This window comes from Polistes canadensis, unplaced genomic scaffold (genome assembly GCF_001313835.1).
Source record: "Polistes canadensis isolate GaletaPanama2010 unplaced genomic scaffold, ASM131383v1 scaffold_30, whole genome shotgun sequence".
Classification (NCBI taxonomy): Eukaryota; Metazoa; Arthropoda; class Insecta; order Hymenoptera; family Vespidae; genus Polistes; species Polistes canadensis.
In genome coordinates, this window is record NW_014569577.1 from 530,722 (window position 1) to 548,642 (window position 17,921).

Here is a 17,921-nt window from a genome sequence, read left to right on the forward strand (position 1 = left end):
AATAAATGAAAAAGTTTTCAAGAAGATATGCAAGTAAGTAAAGGAGAAAAGTAAAAGTTTTCTCATTCGATATGAGAAAATTTCATGATCGTTTCGCGAAAATTCGCGGTTTAAATTGGCTGAGATATTTCAGGATTCGACGTTGCGGGTTACATTGCGGGATAACCACGCGGAAAGTTATCCACAGGGAAGGTAGCATTAATCAAATGAAGCGGTTTCCGTTATAGCGAAGGCGAAGATGACTCCGAGCTGCCTTCCGCTAACGTAAGGATAATCAATCCAGCGAATTAGATCAGATAGCTGGCTTGCTACGTGCGCCAACTTTGTCTCCCTGGATTTATTCTCTCCCTCTCTTCCCACTCCACTCTCCTTCTCACTCCCTCTCCCTCTTTCTCTCTCTCTCTCTCTCTCTTTCTCTCTTTCAAAGGAACAGAATAGATAAAGATGGTCTCAAGCTCTGATAATTGACTTGATTTTCTTACTTTTCCCCTATCAACAAAAATTTATATTTTTCTTCTTTAAGCCAGAGTCATTTTTTAAATAATTCCTGTCTTGATGAGATTATTATTTTTTTCTCTTTTTCTATCTCTCATTTCTTTTTTTTTTTCTTTTATGCAAGATAAAGCAAGCTCTTTATTTCTAGTTTTTATTAAGGAATCAAAATAATTCACGTGTGCTATTACTAAAAATACCTAACGTTGTTTTCTTACTAAGGACGTGTATATAAGCTGTTGAGAAATTGTAAAAAAAAAAACAAGACACGACCTACTTGGGAATAATCCCTCTTTTTCTTTTTTTCTCTCGTTCTCTCCAATTCATTTTTGCAGTCCATTCTTAAAAACGTTATCTATAAAATTATCTATTCACTGTCTCCTTAGTAACGTAATAAAGAAATAAAATAAAAATAAAACAAACAAAATTAAACGCAGCTGTAAAATCTTTAGAATTTGAAATATACATTTTCAAAAAACTTGTCTGTTGGTAATTTAAACGATCTCTTTTACTGTTCCTTCAATAAATTCTGTTCACTTACTTTCCTTGCCCTACGCACGATGATAATGAAAATTGCCAAGTTCTCTTCAATTTTATCAAGAGAAACGATAAAATAATCATCCTGTCGATTTTCATTTTTATTTTCAAAGTATTCTACAATTATATTAAAGGTAGTATTACATATATATTTATGTATGTATGTATATATATATATATATATATATATATATGTGTACGTGTGTGTGTATTTTTTTATTTTTAATAAAATAAATGCATCGTGCTACAATACTGCACCAAAGGTACTATAAAATGTTACAAAAATGCAGGAGCGTTTGACGCTTTACGAGCATTTTGGCGATATTTCTTACCATAGTTAGCTTCCCCTCTCCCCGCCCCTCCTGACTTTGCCACCCCTTTCTTCCTGTGATTAAACACAGTTACATGGTAATACATTAATCTTTATTACTAGATAGGACGTTTGGTATTTTGATTGCTTATTATTTGAGTACTTTAATAATAGCTAAGATACATAAATATATTTTGCGAATGATACGCAGTTTAAATTGGGTTTACACGTTATTTACGAAGATCGCCTACTTTATTATAATTGCAGGAGAAAAAGTATATTATGGAGTAGAGAAAAATACATTTTCTTACAACATTGTAAAATTTGGCTTAGTTATCTGTGTTTGATTTTTCGAAAAGAAAAAAAAAAGTTACGAACGTTGGATGCATGGTAACATCATTGGAAGAGCCAAAGAGTATTTTACTAGCTACCCCTCAAAGCAACGAACCTCATTCTATGTTAAATATTTTCGAAAACTCGATATCGACTGCTTATTTTCACATAAATGGTCCGTTCGCATTTAACTTCCTGCTAATCGAAGATATAACAAATAATGTTATAGTTACAAAGCTCCATTGCGTATACCTTAATGTAGCAGTCTTTTAATTCTAGATACTGATCTCTTTTACGTAAAATTCTTAATAAGTATACATAATAAATGCCTAAACGCAAGGTTCGACATAATTGCCGGGAAATAATCCGGTTATTCCATCCATCACTCCTTCCCACCAACCATCATCGTTCTTTTTTAAAACGTAAATGACAGAGCTCTCTTGAAAACTCAATTCGTCTTCTTTATCGGCATAATAATCATAAATAGCAACGACTAAAATGATTCATTTGTATTATATTAATCCATATGTTGTATTACCATGGGAAAATAAAAGAAGAAATTGAACTTACCTTTCTCAATATAATTTTTGGGCACCCAACCAGGCAAATCTTCTTCATCCGGTACAATAGGCATTATAGCACCGCTCGAAGGAGTTGGTCTACCGAATTGAGGATGCTCCTCTTGTTCTGGAGGCGGAGGAGGTGGCAGTGGTGGACTGCTAGCACCGCTACTTCTACTAATTTGATGTGCTAATCTATGCGGTAAAGTATGGTGCCCACTATAATCAGCCATATCTCCACTGATACCGACCAGTGGAGAAGGTGGTGCTAAAACAATAATTTAGTAATTAAATGATCTTAAACTTACTTAAAAAAATAAACTTGTAATAAGTTTTATTTACGGGGCATATTATTATGTTGCTCCTGTATATATCCTGCAGCTCCTGTCACACTTGGCGGTGCTGGCGGTGGAGTCTGTGGATGACTTTGTAACGGATGAACTGTACCCACTTGAGGTGGAGAAGTATGTTGTGTCATATTGTTTGTGTGAGTAGAATGATTGGCATTGTGAACAGAATGAGAAGTTGTATGAGTATGCAATGGCAAAGTACTATATCCTGGACCACGCTCGCGTCGTGGATGACCCAATGGATAATTTGGCGCATAATGACTAGGAACTTGAGGTGGAGCAACTGCAGGTGGGGTTCTATATTCTCGAGAACCCTTACTCAGTGTTCCTATTAATGAAATAAATGGTAGATTAATTAAAAGATTATAATATTTCAATTCTTGAATACTTCAAAATAATCATGAATCATTCTTACCAGTCCTTACTGTTTGTGGAGGAGTCGGTGGCTTAGTAGTAGGAGCAGGTCCTACCATAGCTGCAGCTAAACCAGAGCCAGTAGATGTTGCACCCAAACTTTGAACGCTACCTTGACTACCACCCCTTTCTTTACTTCTTGGTGTGCCACTACTACGTACACCATGACCGATGTCATCCAAAATCGTATAATCTATGCTTTTTCTTACATATTTAATAGGCTTTTCAGGATTTGCAGGTGCTATAATTTTATATTGACGGGCTGTCATTTTGTTAGCCGTTAATACACCTATCTCTCGCCTAGCAACTTTTTCTTTATGTATCATTACAGTTTGAGCTATGTGATTCATCTGACTTTCCATCTCAGCTAATTGAGATGTTTGTAAATCTAATAATTGAAGAAAATTATAAGCGAGAGTATTTATTTGATATGCTACACTAGCTAATGATTGAGTCGTATAATTCTTTGTTTCTTCTAATGCAATCCTTTTATTGTCTGCTTGAAAATAATTAGCCTCGCAATAATCCGCAACACGTTCAAGATTAGTATGACTGTCTGCGAGATTGTGTCTTCCCTCAGGAATTTCATGATGCAGCAAAGCTGCTAGTTCGGCCATGACTTCTGAATCACTGCCTACTCCAGAAGACACGCAATACGAACCAGATCCTTGCATTTGAAAATACAACGCATTAGAAATTTAGTTCATCCTTATAATAAATAGAAACAATTGAACATTGTTCATGAAACAAATGTAAAAAGAAAAAGAAAATAAAAAAAAATATGAGTCATGCTTTGTATGATCATCATTATATTTATTTGTGATTATTCAATTTGAACATATTTGACAACTATTAAAGACATTCAAGTCACATTAGTGATTTATGATTAAGAAAATGAAGGAAAAAATATGGTTATGTTAAAGCGAATAAAATAGATAATTGATTAGAGATTATATATAATAGAAGTAAAATATTAAGTGTTTGACGTATGAGACTTGGTATTTAATAGACGATAAAAATTATGTATCAAGGATGATGACGAACATGCAGGAGAAGCAAGATGGAGATCAAAGATGAACATTTCCTTTTTTGAAGTGAAAACAATGCTGCAAAATGAAATATAATGAACGTATATAAATTGAACTAACGATACTCAGCCATATCGCAACTACCAGCTACTACTGCTGCATTAATTCATAATTACCAGGATTCTTCTTATTTTCGGATTAAAATAATTAAACAATCTACTTTACGCTTTATACGGCAAAACTATCTGTCACGACAGGTACAATCGAACGGTATGCATTCGATAACGATATATAAACGATATATCTAAATAATCGCACTTTCATCGATACCTAATGTAACCCAACTTTACGTGACACTCCGTAGTTGTCAATTGCATTTAAAGAAAAGGATGTATACAAGCTAAAAGCACTGGCAGAAAATAAAAGGAAATATGAGATAAGGATGTAGAAATTTTAATCGAGATTTTCGATAAATCGAAAATGAGTGTAATACATAAGTAACCTCGAATTTTACGATTCGATATATCGTTTAATATGATATAAAATGCGATAATTGCATTTCAAAGGGAGAGTCTGATAAAATTCTAGCACACATCTCTTTGTTGGGATTAAATGATTTATACAGTTTTATAAATATCGTATTTATTTAATAATCAAATTATAATTTAGTCGAACGTAAGACTTATCATTTTCTTAACTTGGATAGGTGAGGAATTGTATGTTTTTATGCAGAAAGGAGATACAAAGAATATGATATTCTCTATGGGAAAATAATTTATATATATATATAATATAATGTAGCTTGTGTGTGTATGTGTGTAGAAGAAAATTTCAATTTTAATATTAAACTTTAATTCTGTCGAAATTCTACATTGCAATTATAATGGACAACCTTATAAAGGAATTGGAAGGCTTAAAGATAGCAGGAACTATAATAGATGAAGGACTATGGTCGAAATGCATTAATCTTGTAGAAAATAATTTTGTACCACAGAAAGAATGTGGCAATGAACGACCATGCGAGGAAAAAGACTTCAGTGAATATAGAATTATAGTGGATAGAAATTTAAACAATATTAAATTTATGTTAGAACATATTATACAAAGTTATAATGAAACTAATATACGAATAGATTATGATAATATATTAGTGAAAACATTTGCTATGAATTTAATATACTTGATTGGAGAAATGCATGAGAAAAATATTTGGAACACTGTAGAATCAGTGGCAATCTCCAAAGAATTAACTGCATGTTTCTGTCAGTTATATTGTTATTTAAACGTTTCACAATTTTTATTTGAAAATAATAATCTTAGTATGATACTAGAAAAGTTTAGATACAAATTGCAACGTGACAATTGGAAAACCTATCCATCTGCTGTTGCATGGTACAAATGGATGCTACAACAATTAAAGGTTTTTTAATATTTAAACTTTAATTTGAATTATTTATTTGATATTCCTAATGAGAAGATTGATTAATTATATTTATATTACAGGGATTGAATTCATCCGAGCATATTCGTGAGATACTTCCAACATCTCTAATAATTATTGATGATTATGTACCCGAAAATGTAGTCATAGGATTAGAATGCTTACATCAAATTACAAATTACTCTCAGCCATCTTTGGTTGGTAAAATAATTATATATTATACAAGCTACAATAATCAGCACGAATATTATAATTTGATTTGATATGATATATATTTTTGCAGAAAAAGGGATTTATAGATACTGGTTATGCAGAAGCAGTTTATTATACATTAGAACGTCTAGCTCATCAAAGAAATGTGAAATATGTTGTGCCCTTGTATTTATGTTTAACAAATATCTTAGAAATGCTGGACATGTATGATAATAATAAGAATATGTTTGAGGTATATATTTTTTTATATTATATATATATAAAAATATAATGTCTTTTGAATTTATTTATTATTAAATAATGTATATTATTAATGCATATATTTACAGTGGACTAAACGAGATGAAATACTTTCAATATTATTAAGTCATATGGAATTTGAACGAGATGTAGAATTACGGCATGCTTATATGTTAAGTTTACCAAAACTTCTTAACATTGGTAGTACCAAATGGTGTGAAAAAATTGCAAGAATACTTTCTGATTATTGTGAACATCATACAGATCTTAGAACTTTAAAAGTTACGCTAAAGGTGAGAAATAAAACTTCTAAATTAGATAAATTTTATTTCTAGTGTTAACAAAACATATTTATAAAATGTTATTTGTTAATTTAGGCTGGCAAAGCTTATCTTGCGATGTTTAACTTTCGAATAGCGGCACACTGTATATCGCTGTATACAGCATTCCTGAAGTTACATTTCGATTTAATAAAAATACCAACATTTGATATGGAAATAGTGCAATATTTAGAAGATTGTATTTATTATCTCTATAAATATGCGCCCAATATAGGCTGTGCTCTTATAAAAGACGATCGTTTGCGTATAATGATTAAAAGCAAGGTTCAAATACAATGTCTAGGTGATAATAAATATCTAGAATAAATGTTCTAAGTCATTTTATATCATAATATTATCCAATTAATAGATAACAAGTGATGAATCTGTAATCTTATACAAATTTGTAGAATTCAACGTATAGAAAATTGTACTTTGTACTTAGAAATCTTTTTGTGATATGAACAAAGTTAACGTATATTATTTGTATCTCAAAATACAACCTTTTATCATAATATTACTTCGTATATTTTTATTCTTCATATAAACATCAACGTTAATTAGACTAAATTATCTTTATATAAATACGTTTTGCTTAAACCGTTTTACAAAATCTGATAAAACTGTGCTGCATATAATGTATTAATCTATCCAAAGCAATGGAATTTTAAGATTCAGCCTAACATTTTAAGATTTTTCCGTATACTTATTATTCTTTCGATATCAAGTCACTTGGTTTTAAATATATAGAATAATTACGTCTTTGAGTATTGATTGTTCTTCTTATGGACTTTAACATAGATATTAATCTTATTATTCTTGACTACGAATAATCGAAAACACTCTAAAAAGATAACGATTACGAGTTCATTTACATTTATTATCAAAAGTAGAAGGAACACGAAAAAGATATAAGTATCTAATCTCTGTAACGGAGTATTACCACTTATATTATTATAAGAACTTTCTTATTACGTTCGAGACATTCTATTGAATAGACGTTATTGTGTGCAAGAATGTTTTACTTCTTACTGTTAATTGTTATTTTCCTGCTAACATATGAATATTACAAATATGCAACCAGTAAACCACCAGGAACACCTCCGGGTAAATATTTCGATTAATATTTTATTTTATACGTTAGATCGCTAGAATAAACTCATTCGTTTATCTTTGTTCTGTAATAAAATAGGAATCGTTGGATTACCGATAATAGGAGCTTATTGGAATTTGTTATGGAAAGATTACAAATTTCCATATAAATCGTTGAGTTATTATACGAAAAAATTAAAATCTAAAGTAATTAGTTGTTATCTTGGCTCGTTTTTTACGGTAATAGTTAGCGACTATGCAAGCATTAAGGAATTATTAAGGAGAGAAGATTTCGATGGCAGATTAAATGAAGCCTATATGTTGAAAGCACGTGCATTCAATAAAAAATTAGGTAATTTAATATTCTATTTGTAAAATTACTTTTATAATAAATTTGTTTATATATTCTTTTATGTAAAATGTAATTATATTAAATTTTAGGTATATTCTTTACGGATGGAGAACAATGGCGAGAACAAAGAAGATTCGCTCTTCGACATATGCGAGATTTCGGATTTGGTCGACGACACGAAACATTCGAAATGAAAAGTAGAGAGGAATTAAATATTTTAATGGATTTGTTAAAAAATGGTTCTATAAACGAAGGTGAAAAGGTATCTTAGATTTCATTTTGTGTTTGGAAAAAAAAAGAAAATTGAAGAAACATGAATTATTTTTGAATTCGAAATTTTTCTATTATAGAAAATTTATAATAACGGATTGGCTCTTTTCCCCGACATTTTCTATCAATTCTTTGTGAACAACATATGGGAAATTATGTTCGGATACAGATTCGAACGTAACGAATATGAAAAACTTCGTTACTTCTCTCGAAATGCAATGAAATTCCAAAGATCAAGCGACACGTCGGGCGGTGCTATTCTCATTTACCCGATCACGTGTCACTTTGGAAATTTATTTTCGTTCAAAGATTTTATTAATTCTAATTATGCTATGATAGATTTCATAAAGGTAAATAATAAATAATCGTATTTTCTGAAACGTATCGCTTAACTTTAGAAATGATTCGAATTGCAGAAATATTTGCATGAATATAAAGCAATGTACGGAGAAAATGGCGAATATGGATTTGTTGGCAGATATTTAAATAAGTTAAAAGAAAGCGATCTTCCCTCTTCTTTTTCGGAAGAATATCTTATAATGACACTGTTAGATTTCATGTTTCCTAACTCAACTGCGACGCCAAGTGTTCTTACGTTTGCCATCAAATTAATGATGCATTTTCCAAATGTTGCGAAAAAAGTGAGAAACGAAATACACGAGGTCGTTGGAAGTGGAAGAATACCTACTTGGGGGGACAGAAATAGGTAGGAGTAATTAAATGTTGAATAAAAATAAATACAAATTGACGATGTATTTTATTTTTTGGGGATTTAATTCGGAGACTATTGTTTACTTTGTTTTGTTCATAGACTCCCATACACAGAAGCGACTCTACGTGAAACTATGAGATACGAAACGATTACTCCGTTAGGGGTTGGTCATAGAGCTACCAAGGATACAACTTTCCAAGGATACTTCATTCCAGCTAATACGACTATGATAACCAATCTTGCAGAGATGAATAATGATCCCGATTTTTGGGGCGATCCAGAAAATTTTAGACCAGAGAGATTTTTAAAAGACGATGGACAACTTAATAAAGATTTTACGTTACCTTTTGGAGCAGGTAAATCATATCTTTTATTTCTATTGCATTTGTCTATCGTCTATACCTTAATTTCTTAATTATTTATTTAAATAACAAATTATAGGACATAGACTGTGCGCTGGTGAAACGTTCGCGAGATATATGATGTTTGAAGTTTTTGCTGCTTTAATGCAAAACTTTGAATTTGCCTTCGTCGATGGTCAACCAACGAACTTAGAAGATAAATATCCTGGCCTCATTATTACTCCAAAAGAAACTTGGATTCGTTTAAAACCATGTACTTAAAGTGCATTTTATTCGATCAAAAAAATATTGGTACGAACAAACGAAAATATCGGATATTTAATTATAAGTGACATATATTTTAAGCACGTTACATTTAAACAATAGTAATTACTTATAAGGTATGCTTATTGGGTATATTTCGAATAATATATAATTCGTAAGTTTATAATTGGAAAAAAGATAGTAAGTAACTTATTTTGGAAACTATCAAACACTTACGAGCGAATGAAAAGTAATGACATAATAAATGCAATTGCATGAAATAGAAATATTATATTTACACTGAATATGTGAATTTTAATAATCTATTTTACCATAGATAATGCTAAAATAAAAAAGACATTCTACAGTAATATAGTGAACATAGAAAATTCATAAAAATTTAGAAAATTTTTACATATATTATGCATGTATAATTTTTATTATTATTATTATAATAAACTAAGTTCGAATGTGAAATATATTAATAGCAAATAAAAAATTTTTTTAGATTTAGAATATAAATGGTATGAGATATTATTTTAAGCGGCAATGGATTTATAATTTAGTATATGTACAATTTCTATTATTATCTTAACAGGATTCTTACATCAGTTTTATGGTCAATGACAAGAAAAATCTTAATTAAGTATATACAAACCACTATTAAACTGTTGAATAGTTCAAACATTTCCATTGTGTCTGAATATAATATACTTGTTACTTTCAAGATTAAACAGTCATTACAAATAATTGTCATACCATTATTTTACTTATTGTTAATCTAGCTGATACATAAATAAAAATTATATTTATTTTTGTGTATTAAATTGATAAGATATATCTTATATATAGCTTTGACATCAATTATTTAAATTTAATTAATCTTGCTATAAGTAGCAAAGCATAGGTGCATAAAAAACGATAGAATGTGATATAGTGCAACAATTCTTAAAATTAAGAGCAACGCCCAGGTATGTGTCTCAAAAATATTTTGTACCATTATTTTCTTTATCTAAACAATGAATTTTATAAATCTTAATAGATCCGGTTTATTTGGTTTCTTGTTTTTAATGATAAGCACAAGATCGTGTATGCACATACAAATCCTATTTTGTATATAATTTTGCTAATAGCTGAGAAATTGTTCATTTTGTGGCACAATATAAAAGTACTGGAGTCTGCCTTTGTACTCTTTCAATTATTTACCACTGTCACAAGCAATCATTAGTTTTCTAACAAGGTGATACATTTTTTACAGAAAAAAAAATATATGTGAACAGCATACAATTGAAAGGGTATGAAACTCATGCGAACAAACCCTGTACAAACGTTTCAATCAATTCATTGTCATCTAATCGTATTACGTATTTCGATTAAACGACAAATGACAGTCTATTGTATTAATTTTCTATAAAAAAGTATTCTTATTCTCTGTTAATTAAAACGTATAAACCCAAACACCCTAGAACGGCATATTTAAATTTGGGATATTCATTCATGTAAATAGTAACCATACCCACATACGGTAAAAATCCTCTTGCTCTACCAACAACGTCTTTGTGTGTTAGCCATAATTGTCCTTGTGCATATAAACCTCTGTCATCAATAGAATTATTATCACCTTTTGTTAAAAATTTAACAGTATTGTTCTGGTCTCCTCTGAAATATATTTCAAATTCTAGAGAACCGTATAGATGAAAAATAATATGTAATTAACTAATTCTTAATAAAGCACTTACTTTTCGTGGAGCTTCAGAACTCTATGCACTATCGGTATCTCTCTTCCAACGACTTTGAAAACAACAATTTCTCCTACTCTCATAGGTTCATTCTGATGATTTGTTAAAAATAATAGATCACCTCTATGAAATGCTGGTTCCATACTACCACTAAAACATCAAATAAGAAAAGGGTGTATAACAAACTTAGATTATACAAATGAATACTAAAACATTGCATTAAGAAACGTAATAGGTTAGTTTACTGCTATACCTTAAAACAACAACAATGGGACTTTCGCTACCAGTTACAACCATTAGACCTTTCCATATCATTAAGGCCGATGACACGATCATGCCAAAGCTCAGCACTTGATACAGGAACTGCAAATAAAAGAAGATTCTATTAGACTACGAATTCTTGTGCGACCATATGTGTTTTTTGAACAAATCCAAGACACTATAATTTAAATGAAATTAATTTACCTGTCGTTTGTTCATCCGACGTAGATCTTCAAATACTGATTGCAACATCATGGCGATAATATTGTATCAATAAAAAAAGTAAATTTTTATAAGGATCCGTGAAAAAATTGTTCTAATTTGACTCGATGTAGACACAACCGGCAAAGCAAGTCAATCAGTGATACCCACGTCACGTAAATATACGACAGGAAACGACAAAACTGTGTGTACGATTACAGATTGTATATTCTTTGATAGTATTGTACCGTCATCGCGTTAAGTACCTATTATCGCCCACTGGTGGTTCCGGTAGCAACTAAGATGAATCTGGTTAGATAAAAAAGGGGACTTTTGTGCTTCTATGTACTTCTGCATTCTTTGGTCAGGCAGAGGGAAACTTGGCGCTTGCATACTGCGACCTGAATATATAGGTTTGTTTGAAATAACGCGGGAAATTTGGAAATTTTTCTTGGAAAATTACAAAATCATATTTCGCGATTGTATATATAATATATATTCTTTCAAACATTATTTAACCACACAGAAAAGAAATTCAATTGTTTACAAAGAACTTCAATTTTGATAAAGAATTAATTATAATATTAATGTATCGCTGTCTGTAATTATTTTCTCTCCGGAAATATGAAAAAGTTAATGACAGTAAGAAAAAGTGCAATTGATATTACTATTTTTTATACAAAATTGTAGTGATAAAAAAGTATTTATTTTCTTATTCTTATAATATTATTTATTAGAGAGCATTTAAATTTTATAATATAACTCAATCACAATCGGGGGTGTAACTCAGTGGTAGAGTGTCTGCTTCGCATGCTGAAAGTCCTGGGTTCAAATCCCAGCTCCTCCAAAGCTCTTTTTTTTTTTAATCTTCTTTATGTTCTTTAGAAAATAAATGTACGCAAGTGTTTCATGAATAATGCAAAACAGTTTCTTTTGTGAGTGTGTTAAAATATTTTAATTATTTATTCAGTCTCATTATTGAACAAAAAATGTAAGATGATTGATTACTTTAATCAATTTTTTTTTTACTTTATTATTTACATATCTATTTTTAACATGTATTCATTTATTTTATCTTTAATAGGATGATATTTTATATTTAACTATGACAGAATTATATGTTGGTTTAAAATACGCTGAAGAATATCGTCGCTCATAACTTCGGAATGTCAGGAAAAAGTAGATGTGCGTCCCGACCCATTGATAAGCACTTGAGCAGCAGGAGATATGGTAATTTCTAACCCAGTCTAATCACTCCTGCGGCACTAGTACTTAGGAACAGGACAGGATGTATTACTCATTGTCTGCTTATAATTTTTCACTAATTATCTCCCTTTTTGATCACACTGTTGACAATTCCGGAACAATCTTAAAAAAGAAGACAAAATAAACAAAATATATAAAAATATATTAACGATTTATACGAAGATATATAATTATACAATTAGATTCTATAATTAATATAGATCTTTACCTAATTCTTCTGTCCTTCATTAATATAAATCCAACAACAATGGCATGCTTTGTCTTTTCTTCGATTAATAATTATAGAATATTACTTCCTATACTTCTCTTCAGTTTAAAGAATAAGAAAGTTCTCAATATCGTTGCGCTATATTCAAACGAATAATATCTTTCTGAAAAGAGTAAGGGGGAGGGAAAAAAGAAGATATGATTACTTAGAGTGTTAGATCGAAGGAAAGGAGGAAAATCCTAATTAAGTTCGCCCACGGTTTGTCGGTAGTTCGTTCGACGAAATTAGATAATCGACAGGAGAATGAGACAACGACGACAACGACAACGAAGAAGACTATGACGAGTGCCACTCTATAATTTCTGTCATTTTATAAAGTAATAAATTAAAGAGTGGAACGAGGAAGACGTAGAACCGTAGTGGTGGAAGTTATATTCGCGTCAGTAAAAAGTGTCACGAACGTTCTCGTACTTTAATCGTCGTCGATTCGCACAATAATAATTTCTATTTTACGATTATTCTCTCTTGTTACCGATACGTTTTATTTCTTTATCTTTTTCGTTGTGCTATTGGGGAAAAATAGGGATTTGGTCGTTTCGTTCAACGGTAAAAATGAGATATACTTAATAAATATTAGTTCGCGATGGCGGGCTGACCGACCCAACCGGCGAGTACATCTACCATAATGATGCAATGACAAACACTAGCACTCATTGAACCGACCTCGAGAAGTCATTAAAATCGCCCACTACTGCGTCTCTCTTCACTTTTTTTCTCCCTCTCTTTCTGTAGCTTTTTCTTTCTGTATTCAAGTTATCGGACATTCATGGAACGCACACAATTCCTTAATAGAACCTGTTGCTAATCTACCCTTGCTATTTGATATTCCAATTAAATGTTAAACGTTCTCACGAATATTGTCGAAATGAAACAACCGAATGAATGATTGAAATATAATCTAACATATGCTGTCAAGAACGTGATTTATTTTACATAAAACGTATCGATGTATAACACGGAGTAATCAAATCTTTGATATGTTAAGTGTATACCAATCCATTTATTTGTTTTCTCGTTTAATATTGCATTCGTATCACTTAAATTAATTAAAATCTAAATCGAGGGATAGAATTTCCAAGAAAAATCGAGCTAAATCGAGCTTGCGATATCAGTCGTTGTGTTTCAATTATGAATAAGATACAAATTGAAAAATTGTTTTGTTTTTCTCGATAGCAAGATTCGTCGAAGATTTGTAACGTAATTTTATAATGGAAAGATTATCTATGCGAATATAAAGGGAAGAAATAAAAAAACAAGTTTTAAGAGATTTTAAAGAGAAGATGTCGTTGCATCTGTACGTTGAAGAAGACGACGTAAAGCTGCATAAAAGAGGATTAGAGAAAGAGAGAGAGAGAGAAAAGAAGATGCAGGCAAAGGCCGAGACTTGCAAATTTGGTTGGATACATAAACGTGTCGCGAGCACATGCGTGTCCACGCATGACGTTGCTTTCTCTCTATCTCTCTCTCTCTCTCTCTCTTTCTTTCTCGTATTCTGTAGACGTGTTATCGCTCTTGCAAAAAAATAATAAGAAGAGAAAAATAAAGAGAAGAAAAAGGTAGAGAAGGATGGAAAAATGAGTATATAGTGTATAAGCGAGCAATGAATACTCATGTATTAGTGCAACGGAAGAAAGAGAGGGGGAGGAAAGAAGAAACGAAGGCAGGATGGACCAGAAGAGTTTGAGAGAAAAAGAGAAAGAGAGAGAGAGAGAGAGACACGGAGAGGGAGAGAAGAACACCAATTAACGCTAATTCCCACTAATGCCGGCTCCCTCTCGATGTTCGTAAAACAGCTTGCCCTTTCAATTTCAAAATGCCTTGTCTGCGGGTACGGCCTGTTAATGATGTGCAGTGTCGACCAGTGGTGCACAAACCGTAAACGTGGAGTAGTATTTTTTTTCTAAGAACTCGTCAAGTTAGCTAACACGAAAATGAGGATCTTTGAATATGGGGAAAGGGGAAAAAAAAGAGAAGGGGAATTATTCGATAGAATTTTCAAATGACCGCCTTTTTTTTTTTTCTTTTCTATTATTTTACGCGATAATTGGATTTATCGATCTGCGAATAATTGACGATAATTTTTTTGTATGATCGGAATTAATAAGATTCACGTTGGAGTAGTATCAAGAAATGAATTTCACCTTTCGAGAAGGATGGACTCGAATCGAAAGAGAGATAGAAAATATTATAGAAGGAGGAGAACGTGCGTGCGTGCGTGTACGCGCGCGCGCAAAATCTTTCCGGCGGTAAACGATCGTAACTATGACTTCCGCTTACTCATCAAAAGGAAGGTTCGTTTATTCGACGAACCGAGACGACGACCGAGAATCGACTACGAAAAAATTCAAGTAATCCTCCTCGTAAGTCCTCGGGTTTTCTCGTCCTTAGATGGAAAATATATAATCGGTATCTTGACCCTACGACGATTTATTGTTATATAGGCTATTCCTTCGTCTTCATCTTTCTTATCCTATCGGCCGAGGTCGCGAGGTCGAACCGATAAACGTAGCCAGAGGGCAAATCGTATTTTCAGAACAACAAAATGTTGTTTCTCTAATAATAACGTTCTCTCTCTTTTATATATATATATATATATATATATATGTATATATATATTTTTTTTTTGTTCTCTTTTATTGGAAAATCTTTGTAATTAAATCTTGTATTAGCCAAGGAAGTATGTCATTGCATTAAACGACTGCGATGGAAAAGGTTAGTGATAAACGATTAGAAAAGGAAAAATATTCAATCGATTAAACATTTTTCTTCGCTAAGTAAATTCATTGAATTTGATTCTTAGAATATACGAGAAATAGTAATTCATTGATTCGTTGGATCACGCGGACAATTTTTTTAATACGATCTTTTTTTCTCCTTCTTCTTCTTCTTCTTCGTTTAGCTTCGTATTATAGTTTAATACATATATATGTATGCGTATAAACGACTTACGCATTAGAACGAGAGAGTTTCGAGAGAAGCGAACCGAACGCGGAAGATGTGCCTCCGCGTGGAACAATGACGTCAGAAATAGAGGAGCGAGAAACAGTGGGGTCATTTTCTGCATATCGAACTAGTTAGGCACTCTTTTAACATAAACCTTACGTTCGTACGTTTATTATTTAATATATTTTGTGTGTGTGTGTGTGTGTATATTTCTTAATTATTATTTCTTTAAATAATTTTTTACAATAAATTCGCAATGAAACAGGCACACGCGATAAGTCGACTACGACAACAAATTCATCTACGAGGCAAAAATCAAATTCGTGCTTTGATAAATCGAGTTTCGCAATAATGTTCTTTTGAATTTAACAGAAAAAAGAAAGAGAAAGAATGTTCTCATGCCCGCGTAAAATTTGAAAGTAAAATGGCCCCGCAAAATGATCGATGAACTGTCTTATTGTTAATAGAATTTGTCGCTTTAATGTTAAATAGAAAAAAAAAAGAACGTTTGAAATGAACATTACAAAGTGTTAACAAATAAAAGAAAATAAAAGAAGAATTATTAATATAACGAGATTCATATTTTTAGCCAATGATTTTGTTCGGCTCTTATCGTTGCGAAGAAAAGTTACCACTGTATTCTCAATGGCAGAGACAGACACGTGTTATCCTGATTTCTTTCTCTCTCTAGCTCTCGTTCTCGCTCTCTCTTTCTCTTTCTCTTTCCCTCTCTCCTTCTCTCTTTCTTTTTATTCGTCGCGAATATATATTCGGTCAATACGAAACTAGAATTATCTAACATTAGCAAGTTTTTCCTTCGTAATAGGTGAAACAATCGGAGGAAGTCCCACGATCTTTAACTTTCGATGGGTTTTATAGAACAAAAGTTACATGAAAAATGTATGCGTGTAATGTATATATATATATGTAAATGCGTACGAACACGGAAATCCTTCGTTATTTAATTTGCACACACAGCAAGACAAGTTTTTCGAGTAGGCGGGCTATTCAAGATTGTCTGCTTCCTGAATTATTTCGAAGTCACACCACACTTCTTGGTCTTTTTTTATTATTTTTTTTTCTGTTTTTTTTTTTTTTTCATGGAAAACGACGAATAAGATAATTTATCTTTTCGTCTGCATCGATACCATACCAACCGAATAAGAATGTGAAAAAAAGTGTTTATTTCATGATCGATTCACAAAACCAAGATCAATTTCTTTCTTTCGCTCGCTTGGTTTTTTCCTCTTCTTCTTCTTCTTCTTCTTCGTTTCGAAGCACAGGGAACCGAATAAGGAATACGAAATTGATAGATATTAAAAAAAAAAAGATGGTAGGGATCAGGCATTAAAAAAAAAAAAAACTGTAGAATATAATCAATGTGAAACCGAGAGAGATACGATAATCGCGAGTAGAAGGATCGAGCATGACTGAACTGCTGTTCTCTTCGAAACCCCTTCGACCGATCCCGCATCGCGCGATTCGCGCGCGCACGAGAGGAAGACGAAAAACAGAATCAAAGAGAGAGAGGGAGAGAGAGAGAGAGAGAGAGAAAAATAAAAAATGATTTCAATAGATATCGTGTATGATTTTTATAGAAGAAAAACTCGAAATAAAACGCGCGGTCAACCGTGACAAGGGTGGATCGACGACTGAACGATAAACCTCTCTTGATTGGCTTAATATAGTCCGGCGAGGAGAGTAATTAGCCGCTCCTCGCCGCGCGGGAAATGATTGGTCAATTTAAACCTAGAAACACGGTGCATTAAGCATTCAAGCGGCGTTCACTACCTATTAACGGTTTGCAAGAGAAGGCTCCTCTCGTCGCAACAACCATCACCACCACCACCACCACCACCATCATCATCATCATCATCACCGCTACCACCACTACCACGACCACCACTACCACTACCATCATCATCATCATCATCATCATCATCATCACCGTATCATCATAGCCATCACCATCAC

At 32.0% G+C, this 17,921-nt stretch overlaps 4 protein-coding genes and 1 non-coding gene across 6 annotated transcripts; 3 read left to right on the forward strand and 2 right to left on the reverse strand.

Annotated features, from left to right (window-relative positions):
- Positions 1–1,210: 1,210 nt before the first annotated feature.
- LOC106784109 (abl interactor 2) lies at positions 1,211–4,288 on the reverse strand. 2 transcript variants are annotated; one of them, XM_014743260.1, is made up of 5 exons: positions 4,201–4,288; positions 2,998–3,663; positions 2,575–2,910; positions 2,243–2,500; positions 1,211–2,165 (listed from the first exon to the last, which is right to left on the reverse strand). In XM_014743260.1, exons 2-5 carry the CDS (start codon positions 3,611–3,613, stop codon positions 2,002–2,004), a joined length of 1,374 nt encoding a protein of 457 aa, XP_014598746.1. In that variant the 5' UTR covers positions 3,614–3,663; positions 4,201–4,288; the 3' UTR covers positions 1,211–2,001. The 2 variants fall into 2 exon arrangements, with proteins under 2 accessions (XP_014598746.1, XP_014598745.1); XM_014743259.1 differs by having other exon boundaries at positions 4,145–4,275.
- Positions 4,289–4,387: 99 nt separating this feature from the next.
- LOC106784110 (TELO2-interacting protein 2-like) lies at positions 4,388–6,753 on the forward strand. Its single transcript, XM_014743261.1, has 5 exons — positions 4,388–5,444; positions 5,528–5,662; positions 5,749–5,910; positions 6,008–6,211; positions 6,296–6,753. Exons 1-5 carry the CDS (start codon positions 4,908–4,910, stop codon positions 6,563–6,565), a joined length of 1,308 nt encoding a protein of 435 aa, XP_014598747.1. The 5' UTR covers positions 4,388–4,907; the 3' UTR covers positions 6,566–6,753.
- Positions 6,754–7,053: 300 nt separating this feature from the next.
- On the forward strand, positions 7,054–9,393 carry LOC106784108 (probable cytochrome P450 304a1). Its single transcript, XM_014743258.1, has 7 exons — positions 7,054–7,345; positions 7,431–7,682; positions 7,772–7,944; positions 8,033–8,302; positions 8,369–8,658; positions 8,764–9,020; positions 9,106–9,393. Exons 1-7 carry the CDS (start codon positions 7,255–7,257, stop codon positions 9,285–9,287), a joined length of 1,515 nt encoding a protein of 504 aa, XP_014598744.1. The 5' UTR covers positions 7,054–7,254; the 3' UTR covers positions 9,288–9,393.
- Positions 9,394–9,806: 413 nt separating this feature from the next.
- On the reverse strand, positions 9,807–11,728 carry LOC106784111 (signal peptidase complex catalytic subunit SEC11A). Its single transcript, XM_014743262.1, has 4 exons — positions 11,474–11,728; positions 11,262–11,371; positions 11,009–11,158; positions 9,807–10,928 (listed from the first exon to the last, which is right to left on the reverse strand). The coding sequence occupies exons 1-4, from the start codon at positions 11,522–11,524 to the stop codon at positions 10,694–10,696; spliced, it is 546 nt and encodes a 181-aa protein (XP_014598748.1). The 5' UTR covers positions 11,525–11,728; the 3' UTR covers positions 9,807–10,693.
- A 517-nt stretch (positions 11,729–12,245) lies between these two features.
- Positions 12,246–12,317, forward strand: Trnaa-cgc. The gene has a single exon. It is a non-coding gene; the product is annotated as a tRNA-Ala (tRNA).
- The last annotated feature ends 5,604 nt before the right edge of the window (positions 12,318–17,921 follow it).